The sequence below is a fragment of the Apodemus sylvaticus genome, chromosome 5 (assembly GCF_947179515.1).
Source record: "Apodemus sylvaticus chromosome 5, mApoSyl1.1, whole genome shotgun sequence".
NCBI lineage: Eukaryota > Metazoa > Chordata > Mammalia > Rodentia > Muridae > Apodemus > Apodemus sylvaticus.
The window spans coordinates 37,341,335-37,362,987 of NC_067476.1; the positions used below are offsets into that span (position 1 = coordinate 37,341,335).

The following is a 21,653-nucleotide window of genomic DNA, read 5'->3' on the forward strand; positions in this document are numbered from 1 at the left end:
ACCAAATTAGGCTACCACGACTCCTTCCTCATGAATGAGAGTGGAACATTTGCAAGAGAGTCTTCAGGTGGCACTGAGCTAGTGGCCAGCTCCCCTTTTGCTCTTCGAGAGCCTTAACCAGACTAGACGCTGGCACCGTGATTGTGGAATTCCAAGCCAGTAGACCTACAAGAAATAAAAGCTCATGTTTTAGAATTTACCTGCTCTCTTGTGTTTTGCAACAGCAACACAAAAGGCCATGATCTATTTTTGAGGTTGTTAAATGTTCCATTTCTGCTAAGATCCATTTCCCATCACTTCCCAGTGCTCAGGCCAATAATGCACCGCTTCTCATGTCTGCGCTCAGCTTTGGAGGTGGATGTTCCACGCTCACTGTGGGATCCAGGCAGGGGCGGGCTCAGCCTGAAGTGCTAATTCTCTTAAGCTCTTATAGGGTGTGGTGTTCTTTTGTGAACTAAGATGTGGACAAAGTGGCCAGGGGCTCTGCTCCCCATATCCGTGGAGGCCAGTGGCCATGTAAGCATGACTGTGTGGTCTGTGTGGTGCAATGTGATTTGTTAGAGGGTGAGTGGTTTATCACCATCATTTGCGAGTAAATTACACAGCCGTAGCCGTATTCTTCTTTATGACTAGCTGAAGAAACTAACTTGATGCTATAATATAATTTATTCCTGCGAATGAGTGAGTGACCTTCACATCTCAGTCCATCTCCTGTGAGTTACGGCCTGTTTTTTTTTTTTTCACTCAGAGAAATGGCCTATGTTTTAGCACTGTCCACCATTTTCCGCATGCTGTCTCACTAATTGTGTACATAAATAAAGCCAGCCTTCTAAGATGGTGATGAAAATTCTATTAACATACTAAATATCAAAATCACTCTGCTTGGCGCATCTTTCTTCTAAAGGTCTGTGAGCACCATGAGCAGCAATGAACTCTCTTTCTTCATGTTTGATAATCCCTTCGGGTAGAACAAATCATATTATTCCCATTTTACAGATGGGCAAGCAAAGGCTCATAAAGAAATACACAACTTTGGACGGGGAGATAGCTCAGTTGGTAAAATGCTTGCTTTGTATGTATGAAGAAGTGAGTTCTATCTCCCAGTACTCACAGCAAAACAAAAACAAAAACAAAACAAAACAAAAAACAAAAACAAAAAAAATCAAGCAAACAATTTGGACATGATACAGCCTACTTTTAATGTTGGTGCTGAAGAAACAGAAAGGTGGATCTCTAAGGCTCTAGACTACATGGCAAGTGTCTTAGTTAGGGTTTTACTGCTATGAACAAGGCAACTTTTATAAGGACAACATTTAATTGAGGCTGGCTTACAGGTTCAGAGGTTCAGTCCATTATCATCAAGGCAGGAACATGACAGCATCCAGGCAGGCATGGTGCAGGAGGAACTGAGAGTTCTCCATCTTCATCTGAAGGCTGCTAGGAGAAGACTAGCTGTCACATAGTGAGGAGGGGGTTCATTGCCCACCCCCATAGTGCCACACTTCCTCCAACAAGGCCACAGTTCCTAATAGTGCCACTCCTTAGGCCAAGCATGTTCAATCCACCACAGCAAGTCTAGATCCATGAAAAGCCCTGTTTCTAAAAACAAGATGGCAGCACCTATAGACAGCTGAAGTTCTCCTACCTAGACCTACCCCACATTTACGCTCACACACGGGAACATGTGCAATCCTTCGCAAACACACTCTTAGCTCACAGTTTGAAGTTAAAGTCCGTCACTGTGCGGAAGTCACAGTCACAGGCATCTTCACAGCGACGAAGCAGAGAGGGATGGGTATTTGGGCTCTGCTCATTTTCTCCTTTTACAACCCAGGATCTCACCCAAGGGAATGGCGCTCACTACCCACAGTGGACATGCCTTCCTGAAACCCTTAACCTAATCAAGATAACTTCCCTCAGGAATGTCCAGAAAGCTCACTTCCAGGTGATTCATGACCTCAGCTTAGCAGCAGAGATGAACTATGACAAGGAGCGACTGTGATCACTACAATAATTGACTCCCTCATCCTCAATTTTAATTGTCTTACGGGAAATTTAGCAGTAAGTAATTTCACTGTTGTAGTGAGGTCCCGTGTCATCTCTGCATAGTTCAAGTTGTGAGAACTGTAACTGTCCTGTATGTAGCCCAAGAGAGTCTTTGACGACAGCTAAGCTGGCCCATGTGGATGGCAAGATGCCAGGTGGGACTCCTTCCAGTCTTTCTTTCCTTGTCCTGATGATCAATTTCAAGATTTTAAACATGATTTCATTTGGGGTATTCTAAAGATCAAGCAATTAATTCCTGAAGACCCAGACTGGCCCAGTATTACCTCCACTCAGTTTCTAAAGTTTGTGACAGGCTTAATAATATTTGAGTTGTTCTCTCCAAGTTAACAGATTGGTGAGTACCTTGGTGTGAAGAACTTGGAACTCTTTTCCTGTTCCCAGATTATAGCCATTCACCAGTGACAACTGCTAACTCTCAGGAGAGTGTTGAGGCACCCAATATCTAGTGGGTTCCAGGGAGTCAACAGTGAGTCAATGAGTGTGCGTGTTGGTCACAGTGCATACTAGGAGGACAGCACTCTGCTAAAGAAACCACAAAAGTTCCCTTGGGTCCACAAGGGTCACGCCCACCAAGGAAATAATTTCTTTATATATGATCGTAAAATGATAAATCATAAATCATAAAATGATCATAGATAAAGAAAAGGATTTGGAAACATTAAAGAACAAAATTGGCATGAAAAGGATTTTGCACGTGAAAGCATAACACAAAATATGTCTCACAAATTTCAAATGCAAGTGCTTTAAACATCAAGTAGAGGTCTTCCTAGAAGGGAGTCAGCCTCTCAGAAGAAGGAAGCAGAGAACTTGATCAGTCATCAGGATTCTAGAAAGTTGCTCATTGGGAACTTTTCTGTCCCATGCTGTGTTGGTGGGTAAGTTCCTAATGTGGAAGTCTTGCCCATTCTGCAAGGGTGCAAGTTCTTAGTGTTGAGGTCTTGCTAACTCAGAAAGAGGTTCCTTGTCTTCCTTGAATATGTATTTCCCTTAGACTATCTACCACAACTCATTCAACCAATTCTCTTGCTTCTCTACCACACCTTACTTCCCTTCTTTCTTGGGGGAATCATTATGAAAGCCATGTCAAGCACGGAGTGGTTTTCAAATGACTTTACAGGCTTTTAAGTTGCTGGAAATCTGTTGTGGCTTGTCCTAGTGCTGTTTGCATTTTGATGCTAGTTCTGCTTCCTAAAGAGGGACTGCCCCTGAGGGGAGCGTATCATATGTTCAGGTGATACCACATGAACCTTCTCCCCATTTTAACTAGTAAAATAAAGGCTAGAGCCTGTGATAGGAGAGTGGAAGGGAATGTGGGGGCTGTAAGTTTTAGAGAAGTAGAGAGGGGAGGGAGGAAGCAACAATGAGATGGAGGGATGGAGAGAGAAGAAGATGGAGGAAGAGGAGGCAGAAGATGGAGCAGAACCACATGGCTTGGAGGAGCAACAAGCTATAGAGCTCATAGCTGGAGAATAGAGTAGTGTTGTGGTGGTATATCTGCTCAATCTAGGTATGCAGCTTATAAACATTATAACTAAATTTAATTGTGTGTTCTTTGTACAGTAATATTGGAGTTGGAGATTTACCGATACGTATCTGGCTGGTATTAAATATTAAGGCTGTCTGGTGTTTTCCATTTGTGATGATTTAGGGAGGCAAGAGAGAGGGTGAAACCATGGAGTGCTTATTGGTGGTTGGTGTAGCCAACCGCCAGGGCGGTCAGTTTGTGGAATCTGGTAGTTCCAGGCGTATTCAGGCAGGATGGGTTTGGGACGTTTAACAAGCCAACCTCCAGGAACCAAGGCCAGACAGCCATTTTTGTTTTTTCTCTTCTCTTCTCTTCTCTTCTCTTCTCTTCTCTTCTCTTCTCTTCTCTTCTCTTCTCTTCTCTTCTCTTCTCTTCTCTTCTCTTCTCTTCTCTTTTCTTTTCTCTTTTAAAGGCAAATACATTGCCTTTATTGCTTCCAGGTCAAAGATTTTGTGTATGATCATATAAAGATGAAGAATTAAGTTTTGCAACCTAAAAATATTTACTTCTTAAAACAATATTAACATTTTAGTAAACTATACAAAAAAAGATAAGGAGACAAACATGTACATTTATAGAACTGTGCATCAGTCAGGTCAGATACTACAGAAGGAATTCTCAGCATGACCTCATTCATCCGTGAGGACACAGAACATTCCTTGTTTGGACATGCACCATGTTCTCCTGCATGAGCCACTCTTCACCTCCTGATGGCTTCCTTCTTCGCGTGTGAATGTCTAGTTGCCTACTTCTCAGAGTGGACATTTACCTTCCTCATCCACCAGCCATAGGAGGAGGGCTGGGGCCATGAAGGTGACTGATCTGACCCATTCTCGACAGTGGGTTTCCTGGCGGCCCTCTTCCACCATTGTATCTGGAATCAGAGGAGCTCCCAGAGCCTCTTCTTTTCTTTACATCTTGCCGAAGCCGAGTTTTGTGAAAAAGCAAACAACCAAAAAACAAACAAACAAACAAACAAACAAACAAACCACCCACGGATTCTGCTATTCCCCAGATGAAATCTATTACGAAAGACAATCTCCATGGGGAGTGAGTCCGACTGTCCAACTTGACCATTTGAGATGTAAACCATCTTCCCTCCAGTTGCCTGCTTCCCAGCGACAGAGACCGGACCCTCGTGTTGTTATGGTACCAAGCCTCGCCCCACCCTTTACATCGCCCAGATGGCCATTTTTGACATCGGGCAAGGAGGAACAGGCAGCTACTGATTCTAGAGCTTAGCCAGAGCTAGCATGGATTTTTAAAATTACAAGCAACATAAATTAGAAGGACTTTTGGTTCTTCCATGAAAAGGAGGGCTGATGAAATGAGTAAGCAGGTAAAAATACTTGCTTCCCAGACCTGACAACTTTTGATCCCTGAATCCTATGGTGGAGGGAGAGAACTGACTCTCAAAAGCTGTCCTCTGATTTTTGTGACACACATGTGCACCCATACACATAACACACATGCACGACAGTAATAAAATGCATACAACACACAGCAAAAGTGCTGTGGGACTTGCTGGCTATCCAAATGATGCTGAGAAGACGAGAGTAATTTTTGGACTCTTGCTTCCATTTCCAGACTGAAAGGCTCCAGAGAAAGTATGAAGTACTTTTCAGAATGATATATTTAGTTGAGCAAAAAGCGATTGCAAGTGGAATTCGAGGAAAAAGCAGAATATCATCCAGATGGAGCGCCAAACAAAGGACCATGGGAATCATGCACGCTCGTGAATGGAGCTCAGAACTTGAGAGCATCACGGAGAATCTCCCATTATGCCAGGCATGCTGAGATGCTCTTCACAAGAGCATGTGATGAACAAGGTCCAGAATGATGTCGGTTGGGTAGGAGACTGATACGATGCTAGAAAACAGATTCAAAGGTGAAAGGTTTATGTAGCACGTGGTAGAAAAAAAAACAAAGCTGTCATTGGAAAATTTCAGAACAGTAACTTGGGAACAAAAGTGAGTTCTCACTACGTATGGAGTCCATAAACCCAGGAGTGCAAGCACAACCAAATGTGAACAGGTATGACCTAAAAGAGCAAACAAGGGTCTTAAAACACCCTTTATCAAAGGCTAGCTTATTGACAGTGATCATGTTTAACATTTGCAAGCCTCTGGGCTCGAGCTACAAGACTTCTTCCTCCTGGTGGTGGTGGGGGAAGTCTGTTGAAATTGTTTGGCCTACCTGAAGTTTGAAAGAAATGATAATAATCAAAGCAGAGTTTTAAGTGACATTTCCAATTAGACACAGGCTCTAACTTAGGGTTAGTGTAACAAGTGGCGGGAGACAGAACTGCTTGCACTCAGATTTTGCTTTGGATTATGAATGACAGAAAGGGATCTTCCATGAGAGAATAAGTGGAGACTAGCGATGCTGACACTTCCAGACAGAAAATGGAGAGTGAGGAACATGTAACATTTAAGTTACACCTAGACCACTGACTCTCAAACACGCCTGCACATTATAACTGCAGAAGTTTTGAAAAACACTTGTAGGGATTCTAGTTTAATTAGTCTAAAGTGAGGACCCAGGCAGGGGTGTATTAAAAAACACCTTTCTGAGGACTCTAATATGCAATCATCTTTGAAACTCGCTGCCCTGGATAGATTAACTATGTACCACAATTCACAAGGAACTCATGGGTGTTACAGGCAAGCAACTGGAGATGTGACGGAGACCAGAGATATTATTATTGTTATGTTTTTAATGTAGAAAATATGGACTTTGGAAATTAGAAAACAAAAAGATTGGCTTTCTCCCTCCCTAAATATGTTCTGTAAGGAAGTGATGTGTGGCTAAAAAGATAGTAGTGATCTATTATTTGGAGCAGATTAGTTTTAGACCAAATGATGGAAATCTCTGTGTGTGTGTGTGTGTATGTGTGTGTGTGTGAGTGTGTGTGTGTGTGTGTGTGTGTGTGTGCGTGCGCGCGCTAAACATATCAAGAGAAAGTTAGTGCCTTTCAGTGATAGATTCAACAAGGTACCTAATAAGAATTTTATGCCCGGGGTTGTGGTGATGTCTCAGAGTCTAAGAGAGCTTGCTGATCTTAGAGACCCAAAGTTTGAACAGTCCTTGTATGAGACAGCTAGTTCATAACAACCAGTAGCATTAGCTCCAGAAGATCCAACTCCCCCATCTGGCCTCTGTAGACACCTCCATTCACAAACACATACCTACACATAGAACACAGACAAATGTAATTAAAAGTAAAATAAAATATTTTTTAACAAAAGAGTTTTGAGCTTAAGTGTAATGGTTTTGTTGGTACAAATTATGGACCTTTGAGTATCCATGGTAACAGCACAGAAGTCTCTCTAACAGCAGTTGCCACATGGGAGTAAAGCAGGCAAGGCCTATTCTCTTTAGCCCAGCCCCACCTTGAACCAGAACAATGTTGCTTTCAACTATTTGTATTTCCTCATTTTGAAATAGATGATATTTAATGATAACTTCAATCAAGTTATTAATAAAATCAATATGGAAGCTTCCATTTTAGGTGATAAACACCAAAGTCATATGTTAGAAGGTAAGATCCATTTGCTAAAACGATTTTACCATGGGTCCTTGTCAACCCACTCTCCTCACATTAAGAGTCAATGAAGCGCTAACAGTGAGCTTGCAGGGTGGCTGGAGTTGTGGCTAGGCAGGGCCTGTGTGAGCTATCTGGTCTCAATTCTCCCAAACTCTTGGTCATGACCCTATCTGGGCTTCTGAGACATTTGGCAATAGTGAAAAGTTTTTAACATGTGAAAGGCTTTTGAATATACAACAAGCAAAGTCTAATGTGTAATAAATCTGGGTTGTTCCTTGCAGGGCAGCCTTGCTTCTGGACACAACGTATGCACACTTTGCAATGCGTGCGTCATGCCACGGAGCACCAGTAGATGCCTCTACCCCTCTGTGGCAGCTTGGAGACCCCGTGTAACGAACTGACGGGTTCTTACAGTACACGTGAAGTTTTACTCTCTTAAGCCATAAGGCTTTAGTAAGAGAAAACAAAGGCTCGATACTTCCTTTCCATTATTTCTCAGCCTCCGTCAAGTTAGAGCTGTATTGTGTGAGAATGCTCGATTTCAAAAGTGAGCTGCTGCCTCGAGTCTCTTTTAACACACAAACTCATTAAACGAGTTTTGGCTTGAAATGAGTGCCTCGTTTCCAACAATTCCTGAAATGGGTCTCAACATGCCTCTGTCATTTTACATTATACATTTATGCAAGAGGCGTTCTCTGCACCGAAGAGTATAAAGTGTAAAACATTGACCGACTCTGTAAACTGTTAAAGATGTTCTGCGCCCTTGGTATCAAATGTTCAGCCAGGATTTAATTCTTTATGTCAAAATAAGCAAGCAAACTCATCTCATGAGTGAAGCCATTTCCTTTTTTCTTGAAACGGTGACTGCTTTTTTTTTTTTTTAAAGAAATTTCTTTGTGATTTCTTTCCAGTAGATGTCTGATCTGCATACTTGTTTTTTTGTACCTATACACCCAGTTGTAGGTAAAAATTCAGGTAAGAGGAGGATGAGGGTGGAAAGTTTAAGAAACCTTTATCCAGGTATCAAAATCATTTGAAATGTAAATAATATATCAAATAAAGAAATTTCTGAATTATAAAAAAAAAGAATAAAATAACTTCATCAGATAAAAATGCCGGACCTAAATTGAAAGGGTTTTTGGGTTTATAGTATTATTTTTTTCATTTTAAGAGACATATTAGTGCGATTGTGCCAAGTCTTCTTTTCCTGCTATGGTGATTAAATACTTTGACCAATGCATTTTAAGGAAGAAAGGTCTACTTTGGCTCACATTTCCAGGTTTCAGTTCAACCCAGTGGGGAAACCGCAGTGGCCTAAGCTTCAGGGAGTTATTTACTTTGTATCCATTGTCAGAAAGATTCCAGAAGCCAGAAAGATACTGCCTCTGTTTTAGAAAGTCCAAGATCTCCTACCCAGAGACTGGTCCAGCTCCCAGTCAGCATAGGCCTTTCTCTATCAATTAATGTAATTAAGATTTCCCCCACATTACAATTAATGTAATTAAGATTACAGCTCCATCTCTCCAGGTAGTCTAGCTTCTGTGTAGGTGAGAGTGAACATATCCATCACAGGCCATTATAACAAAAGATCACAGTTCGGGTAGTATAAACAACAAATGGTCATTTCTCATCATTCTATTTTTTCCCTACAAAGCAGAATGTACACCCTGGTGACATTTGTCTGTCTTATCATTGCATCAGTTCCATCATGGAGCCCCAACCTTGCTGACACCTATCTCCAAATAAAATTGCATCTGAGCAAGGCAGGTAGAGAGTTAAGATGTGTGGTAACAAACCCAGATACTATTGTGGATGTCATCTGACAGAACCTTGATATAGGTCTTTCCTGAGAGGCTCTGCCAGTGCCTGACAAATGTAGAGGTGGGTAGATGTTCCCAGCCAACCACTGAACTGAGCACAGGGTCCCCAATAGGGAGCTAGAGAAAGGACCCAAGGGAGTGAAGGGGTTTGCAGCCCCATAGGAGGAACAACAATATGAACCAACCATTGCCCCCAGAGCTCCCAGGGACTAAACCACCAACAAAGAATACACATGGAAGGGCCCACGGCTCCAGCCACATATGCAGCAGAGGATGGCTTTGTCGAACATCAGTGAGGGGAGAGGCCCTTGCATCTGTGAAGGCTTGTTGCCCCAGTCTAGGGGAATGTCAGGCCAGGGAAGCAGGAGTTAGTAGGTTAGTGAGCATTGGGAGGGGAATGGGATAGAAGGTTTTTGGAGGGGAAACGTGGAAAGAGGATGTAAATAAAGAAAATATCTACTAAAAATGTAAATAAATAAATAACGAAATAAGTAAATAAGATATGTGGCAACAAAAGACACTGAAGTTGTAGGTGATCTGACAGTCAAATGCCCATTTGGATTGAAGTTGAAATTACAGTTCTGGGTTAGCCTGCCGTATTCAGTAGAATAATAACAAAGAGGCTCTGTTTCAAATAAAATGGAAGGTAATGGCTGGCCTAGATTGTCCTCTGAGGTCCAAGTGAACTTTTTGGCTCATGCTTGTTGGCATTCATGTACATAAATGTATATATACACATGCATATACACAGACATGTTACACATGTGCATACATACGCATACACATGCACACACACATACAAATACACACACACACACACACACAATTAAATATTTAGTAAAAAGAGACTAAGGTACAAGGGCAATTTTCCAATTGCTGCAAATGTGTCCCAACAAAACATCTAGGTCCTCAAAAGATCTGGGCCTAGTTGTGATACCATTTCAATGTGGTTTTGTTCACTGATATCATTTCAATGTGGTTTTGTTCCCACTGTGGGTTTTTTTTTTTTTATGAGGAACATGGAGGAACAAAAATACCTTAAAAGGGAGATCTGGTTCACCATGATTTGGGAAAGAAAAAAGATGACCTCATCAATATGCTCCCATCTCTTAAATATTCATGAAACACCCTTACAAATAGCAGGCTCAAAATTGCCCGTTCCTTGAGCCAGCTTGCTCCAAGCTGTCTGGAGTGTTCTATCACTTTACTTTGCTAAATAAATTTATGCTTAAACAAGCTCTCTTGGCTGAACTTTTTCCTTTAACAGGAAAAGAATCAAGCCAAACTCCAGCCTGGCAACAGGTTAGGAGTTCAATATTTGAATTTTGCGGACAGGGTCACAAATACTCAGTCCATAACAGTGAGTAAATATTAAAGTTCTGCTGTCAGCTTATAAAAAGGTGCTTTATACAAATATAGGATTTAGTATCTATTCATGTGCAAAAATGCTGAGATACACAGGATCAAAACCTATACCAAGTACCTAGAAAGGGACAATAACAGTAAGGGTCAGCAGAACACCCTGTGCACTCACTGGTTTGTAATTGTGAGGCCATGAAAGAATCTTGTTCAGTAGTTCTGGACTCTCCCATTTCTTTCCCTGGTTCTTGAAGTTCCCAGGAGACACCATCTATGTGTTTTAAAAACCCATCCATCAGCTATCGTTTGGATACAATGACATTCACATCTCCTCAGATTCTTTTCTGAAATGAGGGGTTAGGTTTCCTGAAAACATTAAGCGGCTAAGTTCTGTAGAACTGTCAGTGTGCAGTGGGATGGAATCCCCTTGCTGAGCAGATGGATTCTGGACTGCCCTGGCCTGGTCTGTCTAGCTCTCCACACTAACTCACGCCTTCCCTCAGTTCCTATATATGTTTCTGAGTGAAGCTCCTTAGCTGTCAGCCCTCTTTGGGAATTATACTTGGGAGGCTTCTTCCAAGATTGAGCCCCTTTAGATGACCTGCACCTAATGCTGGCTCCTATGCCATGATGAGAAGATGGGTTGAAATGTTCCTTGTCCTTCAGAACAAGCTGATTGCACCTTCCCCAGTCTGAATCTTCCCCTTGGGAGGAGTCAGTCCTCTGCTGGGGCTGCATCATACTCCATTTCCTTGTTCCTTCTACCCCAGGCTACCTCCTACATTCTGCCCATAGGTGTTCATCTGGAGAACAATCCCTACTATGCTTTCTCCACAATAATGTGCCTCATAAAATGCCCCAGGGGGAGTTGTGTGTCATTTTCCAGCCACACCCAGAAGATCCAGCCTTGAAGTGGTTTAATAACATGCACAAAACTAGGTAGGGACTCATTTACTATTCACCCCATTGACTAGGTTGCAAGTACTGTATTCTGTGGACATTACTTTGATTACAAGTTTCTCATCAAATCAGAAGGAAGGACCCAGAAAATGAGAGGACTGTAGAGAGCAACATCATGGCAAGTTACAAGCTTCTGGTAGTCTGTGCTTTGAAACACAAGTGTGGGCTAGAGTATTTATTTATAAAGTGATAAAGTCAGATAGGAGACTGAGAGTATCTGGGATGAGACACTCTTACACATTTTCCGATTTAGACTTGAGAAACTGAGACTCAGAAATACCAGATCATTTCACCTGAAGTTAAACAGCTGAAATGTTAACCAGACTGGAAGGACCAGGCAAGCTTTAGACAACAGAGAAATCACCCACGGCTCCTGGTTATCTCGATGGTCAGAATGGTCACCTGTTCTGGTTGCCCCTGCTCTGCAGTGTGACCTGCACCTTACACAAGGTATAATATCTGCCCATGGGGACGCCCTGGACTCTGTGCATGGTTACAGGAAGCAGTTTCCCTGAGATGGAATATGAACCCCTCACACAGCTGGTGTCTTCTTACCTACAAATTCGCCATTTGTCTCCAAGTTTCTCATCCCCGGGGCTCTTCTGAGAGCTTCTCTGAAGCCAAGACCACAAATCTCTTCTTCACGTGATCCTGATGTCATTTGAAACATGACATTATAACTCCCTTCTTCAATTCACCCTTCCTTTGGTGTAGCGTGATTTAAGCATCCCCAGCAGCTCTGCGATATGGTTTACAGCAGTAGTATTTCAAGCTGACTTCTCATCAGAGGCCTGGAAGGTTATTCACAATGATAGGAGCTCTTCTCTTTCTGGCTGGGATTCAGAGATCAAATGAAGGCCATGCAGGAGGGTCTCTGTGTTTCCTCCCACGGGAGCCTCTCCCACTCTTGTCAAACAAGTTGTTTTTGGTAGGACAGACAAAGCTGCAGGGCTGTTGGGAAACGTGCGGCTAGACTTCAGTGACACTAGATGAATGTCATTGTTATTGATTTATAAGAGTGGGCAACTTGCTAGTTGTTGGCACTGCGCTTGCTTTCTACTACTGAACCTGGTTTTATATATATATATGTAAATAAAATAAATATATATATATAAAATTCCATTTTAAGCCTTTTCATATGCATGTGGGAAGGCTAGAGACATACAATTATTTGCTTTAGTCCCACACTATGTGTGCATTTTATTATTTTACATTTCAAATGTTATCCCCCTTCCTGGTCTTCCCTCCATGAACCCTGTACCTCTGCTCCTCCCCTTTCCCTCTAAGAGGGTGCTCCCTGACTCACTCTGGCCTCACCCCTCTAGTATCTCCCTTCTCTGAGACATCAGGCCTCCACAGTACCAAGAGCATCCCCTCCCACTGATGCCAGATGAGGCAGCACTCTGTATGTAGTGGGAGCCATGGACCGGCCCATGTACACTCTTTGGTTGGTAGTTTAGTCCCTGGGAGCTCTGAGGGTCCAGTTAGTTGATATTGTTGTATTTCTTCTGGGTTTGTAATCTCCTTCAGCTCCTTCAGTCCTTGTCCTGACTCTTCCGTTGGGGTTCCCAGGCTCGGTCCAATGGTTGCTTGTGTGTATCTGCATCTGTCTTAATCAGGTTCTACAGAGCCTCTCAGAGGACAGCCATAAAAGGCTCCTGTCTGCAAGCACATCTTGGCATCAGCAATTGTGTCAGGGTTTGGTGTCTGTGGATTATAGCCTTTCCTTCAGCCTCGGCTCCATTTCTGTCCCTGTATTTCCTTTAGACAGGGGACATTCTGGGTTAAAATTTTTTAGATAGCTGGGTGGTCCCATTTCTCCACAGGGGGCTTTGTTTATGTACTGGAGGTGTTCACTTCAGGTTCTATCTCCCTATTATTAGCTATTTCAGCTAATGTCATCCCCATTGGGTTCTGGCATCCCTGCATCACTGGCATATGGGACTTTCTAGTGGTTCCCTAAGTCCCCCCACAATGCTACTTATTTCTCTTCTGTGTCCTGGCACTCTGGACTTCTCTCCTGTTTCTTCTCATACCTGATCTACTTACCCTTTCCCCCTCCCCTTTCCCACCCAGATTCCTCCCTCTGACTCCTGTGATTATTTTGTTCCTCCTTCTAAGAGGGTTTGAAACGTCCACAGTTAGGTCTTCCTTCTTTTTTTTTTTAATTGATAAATTCTTTATTTACATTTCAAGTGATTTCCTCTTTCCTGGATCCCCCCTCCTTGAAAGTCCCATGAGCTCTCTTCCCTCCCCCTGTTCCCCAATCCACCCCTTCCCACTTCCCTGTCCTGGTATTCCCCTACACTGCTGTACTGAGCCTTTCCAGAACCAGGGGCCACTCCTTCCTTCTTCTTGGGCATCATTTGATATGTGAATTGTGTCTTGGTTATTCCAAGCTTCTAGGCTAATATCCACTTATCAGTGAGTGCATACCATGAGTGTTCTTTTGAGACTGGGTTACCTCACTTAGGATGATGTTCTCCAGTTCCATCCATTTGTCTAAGAATTTCATGAATTCATTGTTTCTAATGGCTGAATAGTACTCTGTTGTGCATATAAACCACATTTTTTGTATCCATTCCTCTGTTGAGGGACATCTGGGTTCTTTTCTGCTTCTGGCTATTATAAATAGAGTTGCTATGAACATAGTGGAACACATATCCTTATTACATGCTGGGAAATCCTCTGGGTATATGCTCAGGAGTGGTATAGCGGGGTCCTCCGGAAGTATCATTCCCAGATTTCTGAGGAACCACTGACTGATTTTCAGAGTGGTAGTACCAGCTTGCAACCCCACCAGCAGTGGAGGAGTGTTTCTCTTTCTCCACATCCTCTCCAGCACCTATTTTCTCTTGAGTTTTTGATCTTAGCCATTCTGACTGGTGTGAGGTGAAATCTCAGGGTTGTTTTGATTTGCCTTTCCCTGATGACCAAGGATGTTCAACATTTCTTTAGGTGTTTCTCAGCCATTCAATATTCTTTAGGTGAAAATTCTTTGTTTAACTCTGCACCCCATTTTTAAGGGGGATATTTGGCTGTCTGTAATCTACCTTCTTGAGTTCTTTGTATATCTTGGATATAAGCCCTCTGTCGGATGTAGTGTTGGTAAAGATCTTTTCCCAATGTGTTGTTTGTCATTTTGTCCTTTTGACAATGTCCTTTGCCTTACAGAAACTTTGTAGTTTTATGAGGTCCCATTTGTCAATTCTTGATCTTAGAGCATAAGCTATTGGTGTTCTGTTAAGGAAATTTTCCCCTGTGCCCATGTCCTCAAGGGTCTTCCTAAGTTTCTTTTCTGTTAGTTTCAGTGTGTCTGGTTTTATGTGGAGGTTCTTGATCCACTTGGACTTGAGCTTAGTACAAGGAGATAAGAATGGATCAATTTGCAGTTGAACCAGCACCATTTGTTGAAAAGGCTATCTTTTTTCCATTGGATGGTTATAGCTCCTTTGTCAAAGATCAAGTGACCATAATTCTGTGGGTTCCTTTCCAGGTCTTCAATTCTATTCCATTGATCTACTTGCCTGTCACTGGTCTTCCTTCTTAACACTTATCAGTGGATATTATGTCCTTTTGGGTCTGAGTTACCTCACTCAGGAAGATATTGTCTAGTTCCATCCATTTTCCTACAAAGCTCATAAAGTCATCATTTTTAATAGCTGAGTAGTATTCCATTGTGTTAATGTATCACATTTTCTGTATTGATTTTTCCATTGAGGGACATCTGGGTTCTTTTCAGCTTCTGGCTATTATAAATAAGGCTGCTATGAACATAGTGGAGCATGTGTCCGTGTTATGTGTTGAAGCATCATTTGGGTATATGTCCAGGAGTGGTATAGTTGGGTCTTCAGGCAGAGCTATTCCCAATTTTCTGAGGAACCTCCAGATTGATTTCCAAAGTGGTTGTACCAGCTTGCAATCTCACCAGCAATGGAAGAGTGTTCCTCTTTCTCTACATCCTTGCCAGAATCTGTGAGCTTTTGATCTTAGCCATTCTGATTGATGTAAGGTGGAATCTCAGGGTTGTTTTGATTTATATATCCCTGATGACTAAGGAAGTTGAACATTTCTTTAGGTGTTTCTAGGTCATTAGAGATTCCTCAGTTAAGAATTCTTTGTTTAGCTCTGTACCCCATTTTTAATTGGTTACTTGGTTTTCTGGAATCTAACTTCTTTTTTTTTTAAGAGGTCAAAGACAATGCAGGGGTCAACTTTAATACTGAGGTTGACCTGTTTTGGGTTAAGGAAGAGATGTCCTCCTTTCTGTGTAAGCCTCAAGGGTACATAAGACCCTTTGTTCCTCAGAGACCTGAGGACCATAATCAAACAAGTGTAGGGTTCTGGAGATCACTTCTGAGTTCTGTGCCTCCTAGACATTGGTGGTTTAGTGTGTCTGGGACTCCATGGGGTACATGCCCATTAAAACAGGGTCTTGTTGCCACCTTTCAGCATGTCTTTCTTTTGTGAACAGACTCCCAAATCTGGCACCTAGATTTGTCCATTCAGAAGGATGGCCCTGGTCCACCTCCACCAACATAAGAGGTTCAAGTCTGAGGTGCCCAAGATGCTCCAAGAGATTTGGAGAAGACCAAATCTCTGTCACTTGCCTGAAGGGACACTGAGGGATATCAGGATGCCAGGCAAAGTGAGAACGCCTCAACTGAAGCCCTCAGTAGCTCTTGTGAGCAGCAGAGACAAGAGAAAGGAGCACAGGAAGCTCAAGGTCTGAGGTGCTTCCTCACAAAAGAGCACAGGTTACATGGGCTGGGTCATGGCCTGCAGCCACCATGGGGTCCACAGCTGCCTGAAGCTGGGCTGGCTGGTCGAGTGTCCATTTAGTCCAGAAGGGGAAAAAGACAAAGGTACATTCAAACTAAACTGTGAAGGGCACAGTATGGCTCCCTGACATCAGGTCCTGTGTAACCAGGTGCCCCAAGCCATCAAAACCTACACTGGCTAGTCTAACCCTTCAGGCCTCCTGGGAGCCCTCAGGGTTGACTCTCAGCCAAAGGCTCTGTGGGCCAGTCCTCAGAGCATCCCTATGAGTCCCTGGAGAGGCTAGGCTATGAAGGTGCCACCAGCTCTGTCAGCCTTGGCAGGGGCTTATGGGTTTATGCCAGGGAGGGGCTCTGAAGGAACCTCTGATAACTCAATTTGTTCCTGAGTGTTTGCATTCAGCTCTTCCAGGATGGCATCTTTGTCCTCCTGGGTGAAGCTTCCTGCCAGCACCTCATCAATTTGCCGCAGGTACTCCACTGCCCCCTGGGTCTCGTCCACGATCTTCTCTACCTCCTCTATGGACATCACCTAGTGCGTCTTATTCAGACAGTTCAGACATTCGCCCTCACCTGTAGCCCCTCCATGACCTTCATCTCGATCTGCATGAACTTGATGCTCTGAACCATGACTTCCAGGCTGCTGATGTGGTTGTCTGTCCTATCAAGCAGTTGCTCCTGGTACAGGAACCTCTTCTTGAGCAGCTTGGTCTGTTCTTTCCTGCCATCCGGTTACTGCTGCCTGGACAGAGCCTGCTCCCTCTCCAGCTTTTGTGTGGTCCTTTTCTGGTTCTGCCTCAGCTTGTCCTCTGCTGCTTCAGTTGCAGGGTGGCTCTGTCCTGTCCAGTGACCCGGCTCTGCTTCTTGGGACCCAACAGGTTGTCCATGGCTGCCTGCACCTCCCGGCCCAGCCCGCTGCTGCCGCCCTGGAGTCTAACTTACTGAGTTTTTTCTATATTTTGGATATTAACCCTCTATTGGATGTAGGGTTGGTAAAGATCTTTTCCCAATCTGTTGTTTGCCATTTTGTCCTATTGACAGTGTCCTTTGCCTTATAGAAGCTTTCCGGTTTCATGAGGTCCCATTTGTCAATAATTGTTTATTGTTTATCTTAGAGCCTGAGCCATAGGAGTTCTGTTCAGGAAATTTTCCCCTGTGCTGACGATTTCAAGGATGCGTTCCCACTTTCTCCTCTATTAGATTCTGGTTTTATGTGGAGGTCCTTGATCCATTTGGATTTGAGCTTTGTACAAGAAGATTTAAAAAAAAAAGCCAGTTAGAACAGCACTATTGGTTGAAAATGCTGTCTTTTTCCACTGTATAGTTTTGACTTCTTTGTCAAAGATCAAGTGACCATAAGTCTGTGTGTGTTTATATCTAGGTTTTGAATTCTATTTCCTTGATCTACCTGTTTGTCTCTGTACCAAAGTCACGTAGTTTTTTTCCGCTATTGCTCTGTAGTATAGCTTGAGGTCTGGGATGCTGATTCCCCCAGAAGTTCTTTTATTGTTGAGAATTGTTTTTTTCGATCCTGGGTTTTTGGTTATTCCAGATGAAGTTGAGAATTGCTTCTTATCTCTGTGAAGAATTGTGTTGGAATTTTTAAGGGGATTGCATTGAATCTGTAGATTTCTTTTAGTAAGGTGGCCATTTTTACTATATTAATTCTACTAATCTGTGAGCATAGAGATATTTCCATCTCTGAGGCCTTGTTTGATTTCTTCAGAGACTTGAAGTTTTAGGTTATACAGATCTTTCACTTGCTTCGTTAGAGTGGCTTCAAGATACTTTATATTATTTGTGACTATTGTGACAGGTGTTATTTCCTTAATTTCTTTCTTGGCCTGCTTATCCTTTGAGTAGATTTTGAAAGGCTACTGATTTGTTTGAGTTAATTTTATATCTAAACACTTTGCTGAAGTTGTTTATCAGGTGTAGTAGTTCTTTGGTAGAATTTTTTGGGTCGAGTATGTATACAATCATATCATCTGCACATAGTGATATCTTGACTTCTTCTTTTCCAATTTGTATCCCTTTGCCATCCTTTTGTTGTGTAATTGCTTAGCTAGAACTTCGAGTACTCTATTGAATAAATAGAGTCTGTGCAGAGGCTTGTCTTGTCCTTGATTTTAGTGGGATTGCTTCAAATTTCTTTCCATTTAATTTGATATTGGCTGGTGGTTTGCTGTATATTGCTTTTATTATGTTTAGGTATGGGCCTTAAATTCCTGATCTAAGACTTTTTACATAAAGAGGTGTTGAATTTTGTAGGAGGCTTTTTCAGCATCTAATGAGATGATCATTTAATTTTTTTCCTTTGAGTTTGTTTATATAGTGGATTACATTTATAGATTTCTGTATATTGAACCATCCCTGAATTCCTGAGATGAAGAAGTCTCCTTGATTGTGGTGAATGATGGTTTTGATGTATTCTTGAATTTGATTAGCGAGAATTTTATTGAGTATTTTTGCATCTATATTCATAAGTGAAATTGGTCTGAAGTTCTCTTTCTTTTTGGGTCTTTGTGTGGCTTAGGTATCAGGGTAACTATGACTTCATAGAATGAAATTGGTGGTATTCTTTTGTGCTCTAATTTGTGAAGTAGTTTGAGAAGTATTGATATTAAGGTCTGATATAATAATTCTGCACTAAAACTATCTGAACCTGGGCTTTTTTTTTTTTTTTTTTTTTTTTTTTTTGGTTAGGAGACTTTTAATGACTACTTCCATTTCCTTAGGGATTATGGGATTGTTCATATAATCTATCTGGTCCTGATTTAACTTTGGTACTTGTCTAAAAAATCATCTGTTTCATGTAGGTTTTCCAGGTTTGTTGAGTATAGGCTTTTGTTGGAGAATCTGATGGTTTTTTAAAATTTCTTCAGTTTTTGTTGTTATGTCTCCCTTTTCATTTCTGTTTCTGGTTTTCTTTTTTGTTTTAAATTTGGATACTGTCTCTGTGTCCTTTAGTTAGTTTGGCTAAGGGTTTATCTATTTTGTTGATTTTCTCAGAGAACCAGCTCTTTGCTTTCTTAATTCTATGTATAGTTCTCTTTGTTTCTAATTGGTCGACTTCAGCTTTGAGTTTGATTATTTCCTATCTATTTCTATTGTGTGTAGTTGCTTCTTTCTGTTTTACAGCTTTCAGATGTGCTATTAAGTTGCTAGTGTAGGATCTCTCCAATTTCTTTATGAAGGTACTTAGTGCTATGAATTTTGCTCTTAGCGCTGCTTTCATTGTGTCCTGTAAGTTTGGGTAGGCAATGCCTTCATTTCATTAATTTCTTGAGAGTCTTTAATTTCTTTCTTCATTTCTTCCCTGACCAAGTTATCATTGAGCAGAGAGTTATTCAGTTTCCACGAGTATGTGGGCTTTCTGTTGTTTTGTTATTAAAGACCAGCCTAGTCTGTGGTGATCTGATCAGATGAATGGGACTATTTCAATCTCGTATTTGTTGAGGCTTGTTTTGTGTCCAATTATATGGTTAATTTTGGAGAAGGTATCATGAGGTATTGAGAAGAAGGTATATTCTTTTGTTTTAGGATGAAATATTCTGTAGATATCTGTTAAATCCATTTGGTCATTACTTTTGTTAGTTTCACTGTGTCTTTTTTTAGTTTCAGTTTCAATGATCTGTCCATTGGTGAGAGTGGAGTGTTGAAGTCTCCCACTAGTATTGTGTGAGGATCAATGAATGTTTTGAGCTTTATTAACATTTGGGGGCATAGATATTCAGAATGAGAGTTCATCTTGATGGAGTTTTTCTTTCATGCGTATGAACGGTCCTTCACCATCTTTAGGTTAGAAAAGTTTTCTTCTATGATTTTGCTCAAGATGTTTCCTGGCCCTTTGCATTGGGAATCTTCTCTTTTGATTCTATTCCTATTATTCCTGAGTTTGGTCTTTTATTATGTCCTGAATTTCCTGTATGGTTTGGGTTAGGAGTGTTTTGCATTTGTATTTCTTTGACTGTTGTGTCAATACATTCTATGGTATCTTCTACACCCGAGATTCTCTCTTATATCTTTTGTATTCTGTTGGTGATGCTTGCATCTGTAACTCCTGATCTTTTTTCTAGGTTTTCCATCTCCAGGATTGCCTCCCTTTGTGATTTCTTTATTGCTTCTATCTCCATTTTTAGATTCTGGGTAGTTTTGTTCAATTCCTTTATGTGTGCAATTATAGTTTCCTCTATTTCTTTAAGGGATTTATGTGTTTCCTCTTTAAAGGCTTTTACCTGTTATCTGTGTTCGTCTGTATTTCTTCAAGGGAGTTACTTATGTCCTCCTTAAAGTCCTCTATCATCTTCATAAGATTGGATTTTAGATTGGAGTCTTGCTTTTTAGGTGTGTTAGGGTATCCAGGGCTTGTTGTGTTGGGAGAGCTGGGTTCTGATGGGATCATGTACATTGGTTGCTTGTTTTCCTGTGCTTGCCTCTCACCATCTAGTTATCTCCGGTGTTAACTGGCCTTGCTGTCTCTGACTGGATCCTCTCCCTCCTGTGAGCCTGTGAGCCTAGGTAGGAGTAAAGCTGTTTCTGAGTATGGGCAGGTGTTGGAGTGCCCCAGTCAAGTTGTAGGCTGGAATGGAATATGCGTCTCTGGCAGGGCAGGGCAAATAGGGTCCATCTCTGTTGGGTCCTGTGGGGTTTCAGTTAAGCCAGGTATTGGAGGGGGGGCTCATAACCTCTGAGCCTGGTTGTGTTGGAACACTTGGGAGTCAAGCTGTCTCTGTGTGTGGGAGAATGTTGGAGCAGGAGCTCTGCCCTAGACTGATTTGTGGGCTGGAAGGAAGATGCATCTCTGGCAGGGCAGGATGGTTAGGGTTCACCCATTCTGTATTTTTCTATTGAGTCTTTACACTAAACGAAGTTCCCAGGGAATAAACCACCAACTGAAGAGTACACATGGAGGGACCCCTGGCTCCAGTTCACATATGTAGCAGAGGATGGCTTTATCTGGAATCAATGGGAGGGGGAGGCCCTTGGTCCTGTGAAGGCTTGATAATAGCAATAGTAGGGCGCTGGAGTAGGAGTGGGTGTGGGGGTTTGGGAGCAACCTCAGAGAGGCAGGGGGAGGGTATAGGCAGTTTGTGGAGGGGAAACTCAGAAGACGGATAACATTTGAAATGTAAATAAATAAAATAATCAACAAAAAGAAAAATAAAACAAACTCAATGAAGCATTCATTGAGTCAGTGGGATCACTCTCCTGTTTACAGTTTTTTCCTTACAGCTAAAGATAATGCTATGAAGAACAGCTTCATTATTTGAATTTTCTTACATAGTGCGTTATTTCTTCAGAAGTAGTTTCATGGACAAAGACTAGTTTATAAAGGGTTGTGATTCTTGCAACATTTGAATTCCAAAAAAATTACATCAATTCATGTGCTCTTCCTAGCTGTGGGTAACTGCACTGACTGATTTTGTCTAGTTCCCAGTATCCCCACATAGCAACTCATAATCATCTGTTATTCCAATTTCAGGGGATCAATGTCCTTTTTGGGGAATCCACTTGGTCCTGCACATAGATTGTTCACACATATAGAAGCAGGCTAACACACATACAAGTTTAAAAAAAATTTAAATAATAAATGT

General features: G+C 41.9%; 1 protein-coding gene and 1 pseudogene across 1 annotated transcript; both read right to left on the bottom strand.

Moving 5' to 3' along the window:
• Window positions 1–4,366: 4,366 nt before the first annotated feature.
• Window positions 4,367–4,669, bottom strand: LOC127684168 (selenoprotein K-like). Its single transcript, XM_052181130.1, has one exon. The coding sequence runs from the start codon at window positions 4,667–4,669 to the stop codon at window positions 4,367–4,369; it is 303 nt and encodes a 100-aa protein (XP_052037090.1).
• Window positions 4,670–16,339: 11,670 nt separating this feature from the next.
• On the bottom strand, window positions 16,340–16,943 carry LOC127684755 (charged multivesicular body protein 6-like; annotated as a pseudogene).
• Window positions 16,944–21,653: the final 4,710 nt, after the last annotated feature.

Coding starts and splice junctions, on each gene's coding strand:
- LOC127684168 (XM_052181130.1), bottom strand. CDS start 4,669: ATGGTCAAGTTGGACAGTCGGACTCACTCCCCATGGAGATTGTCTTTC.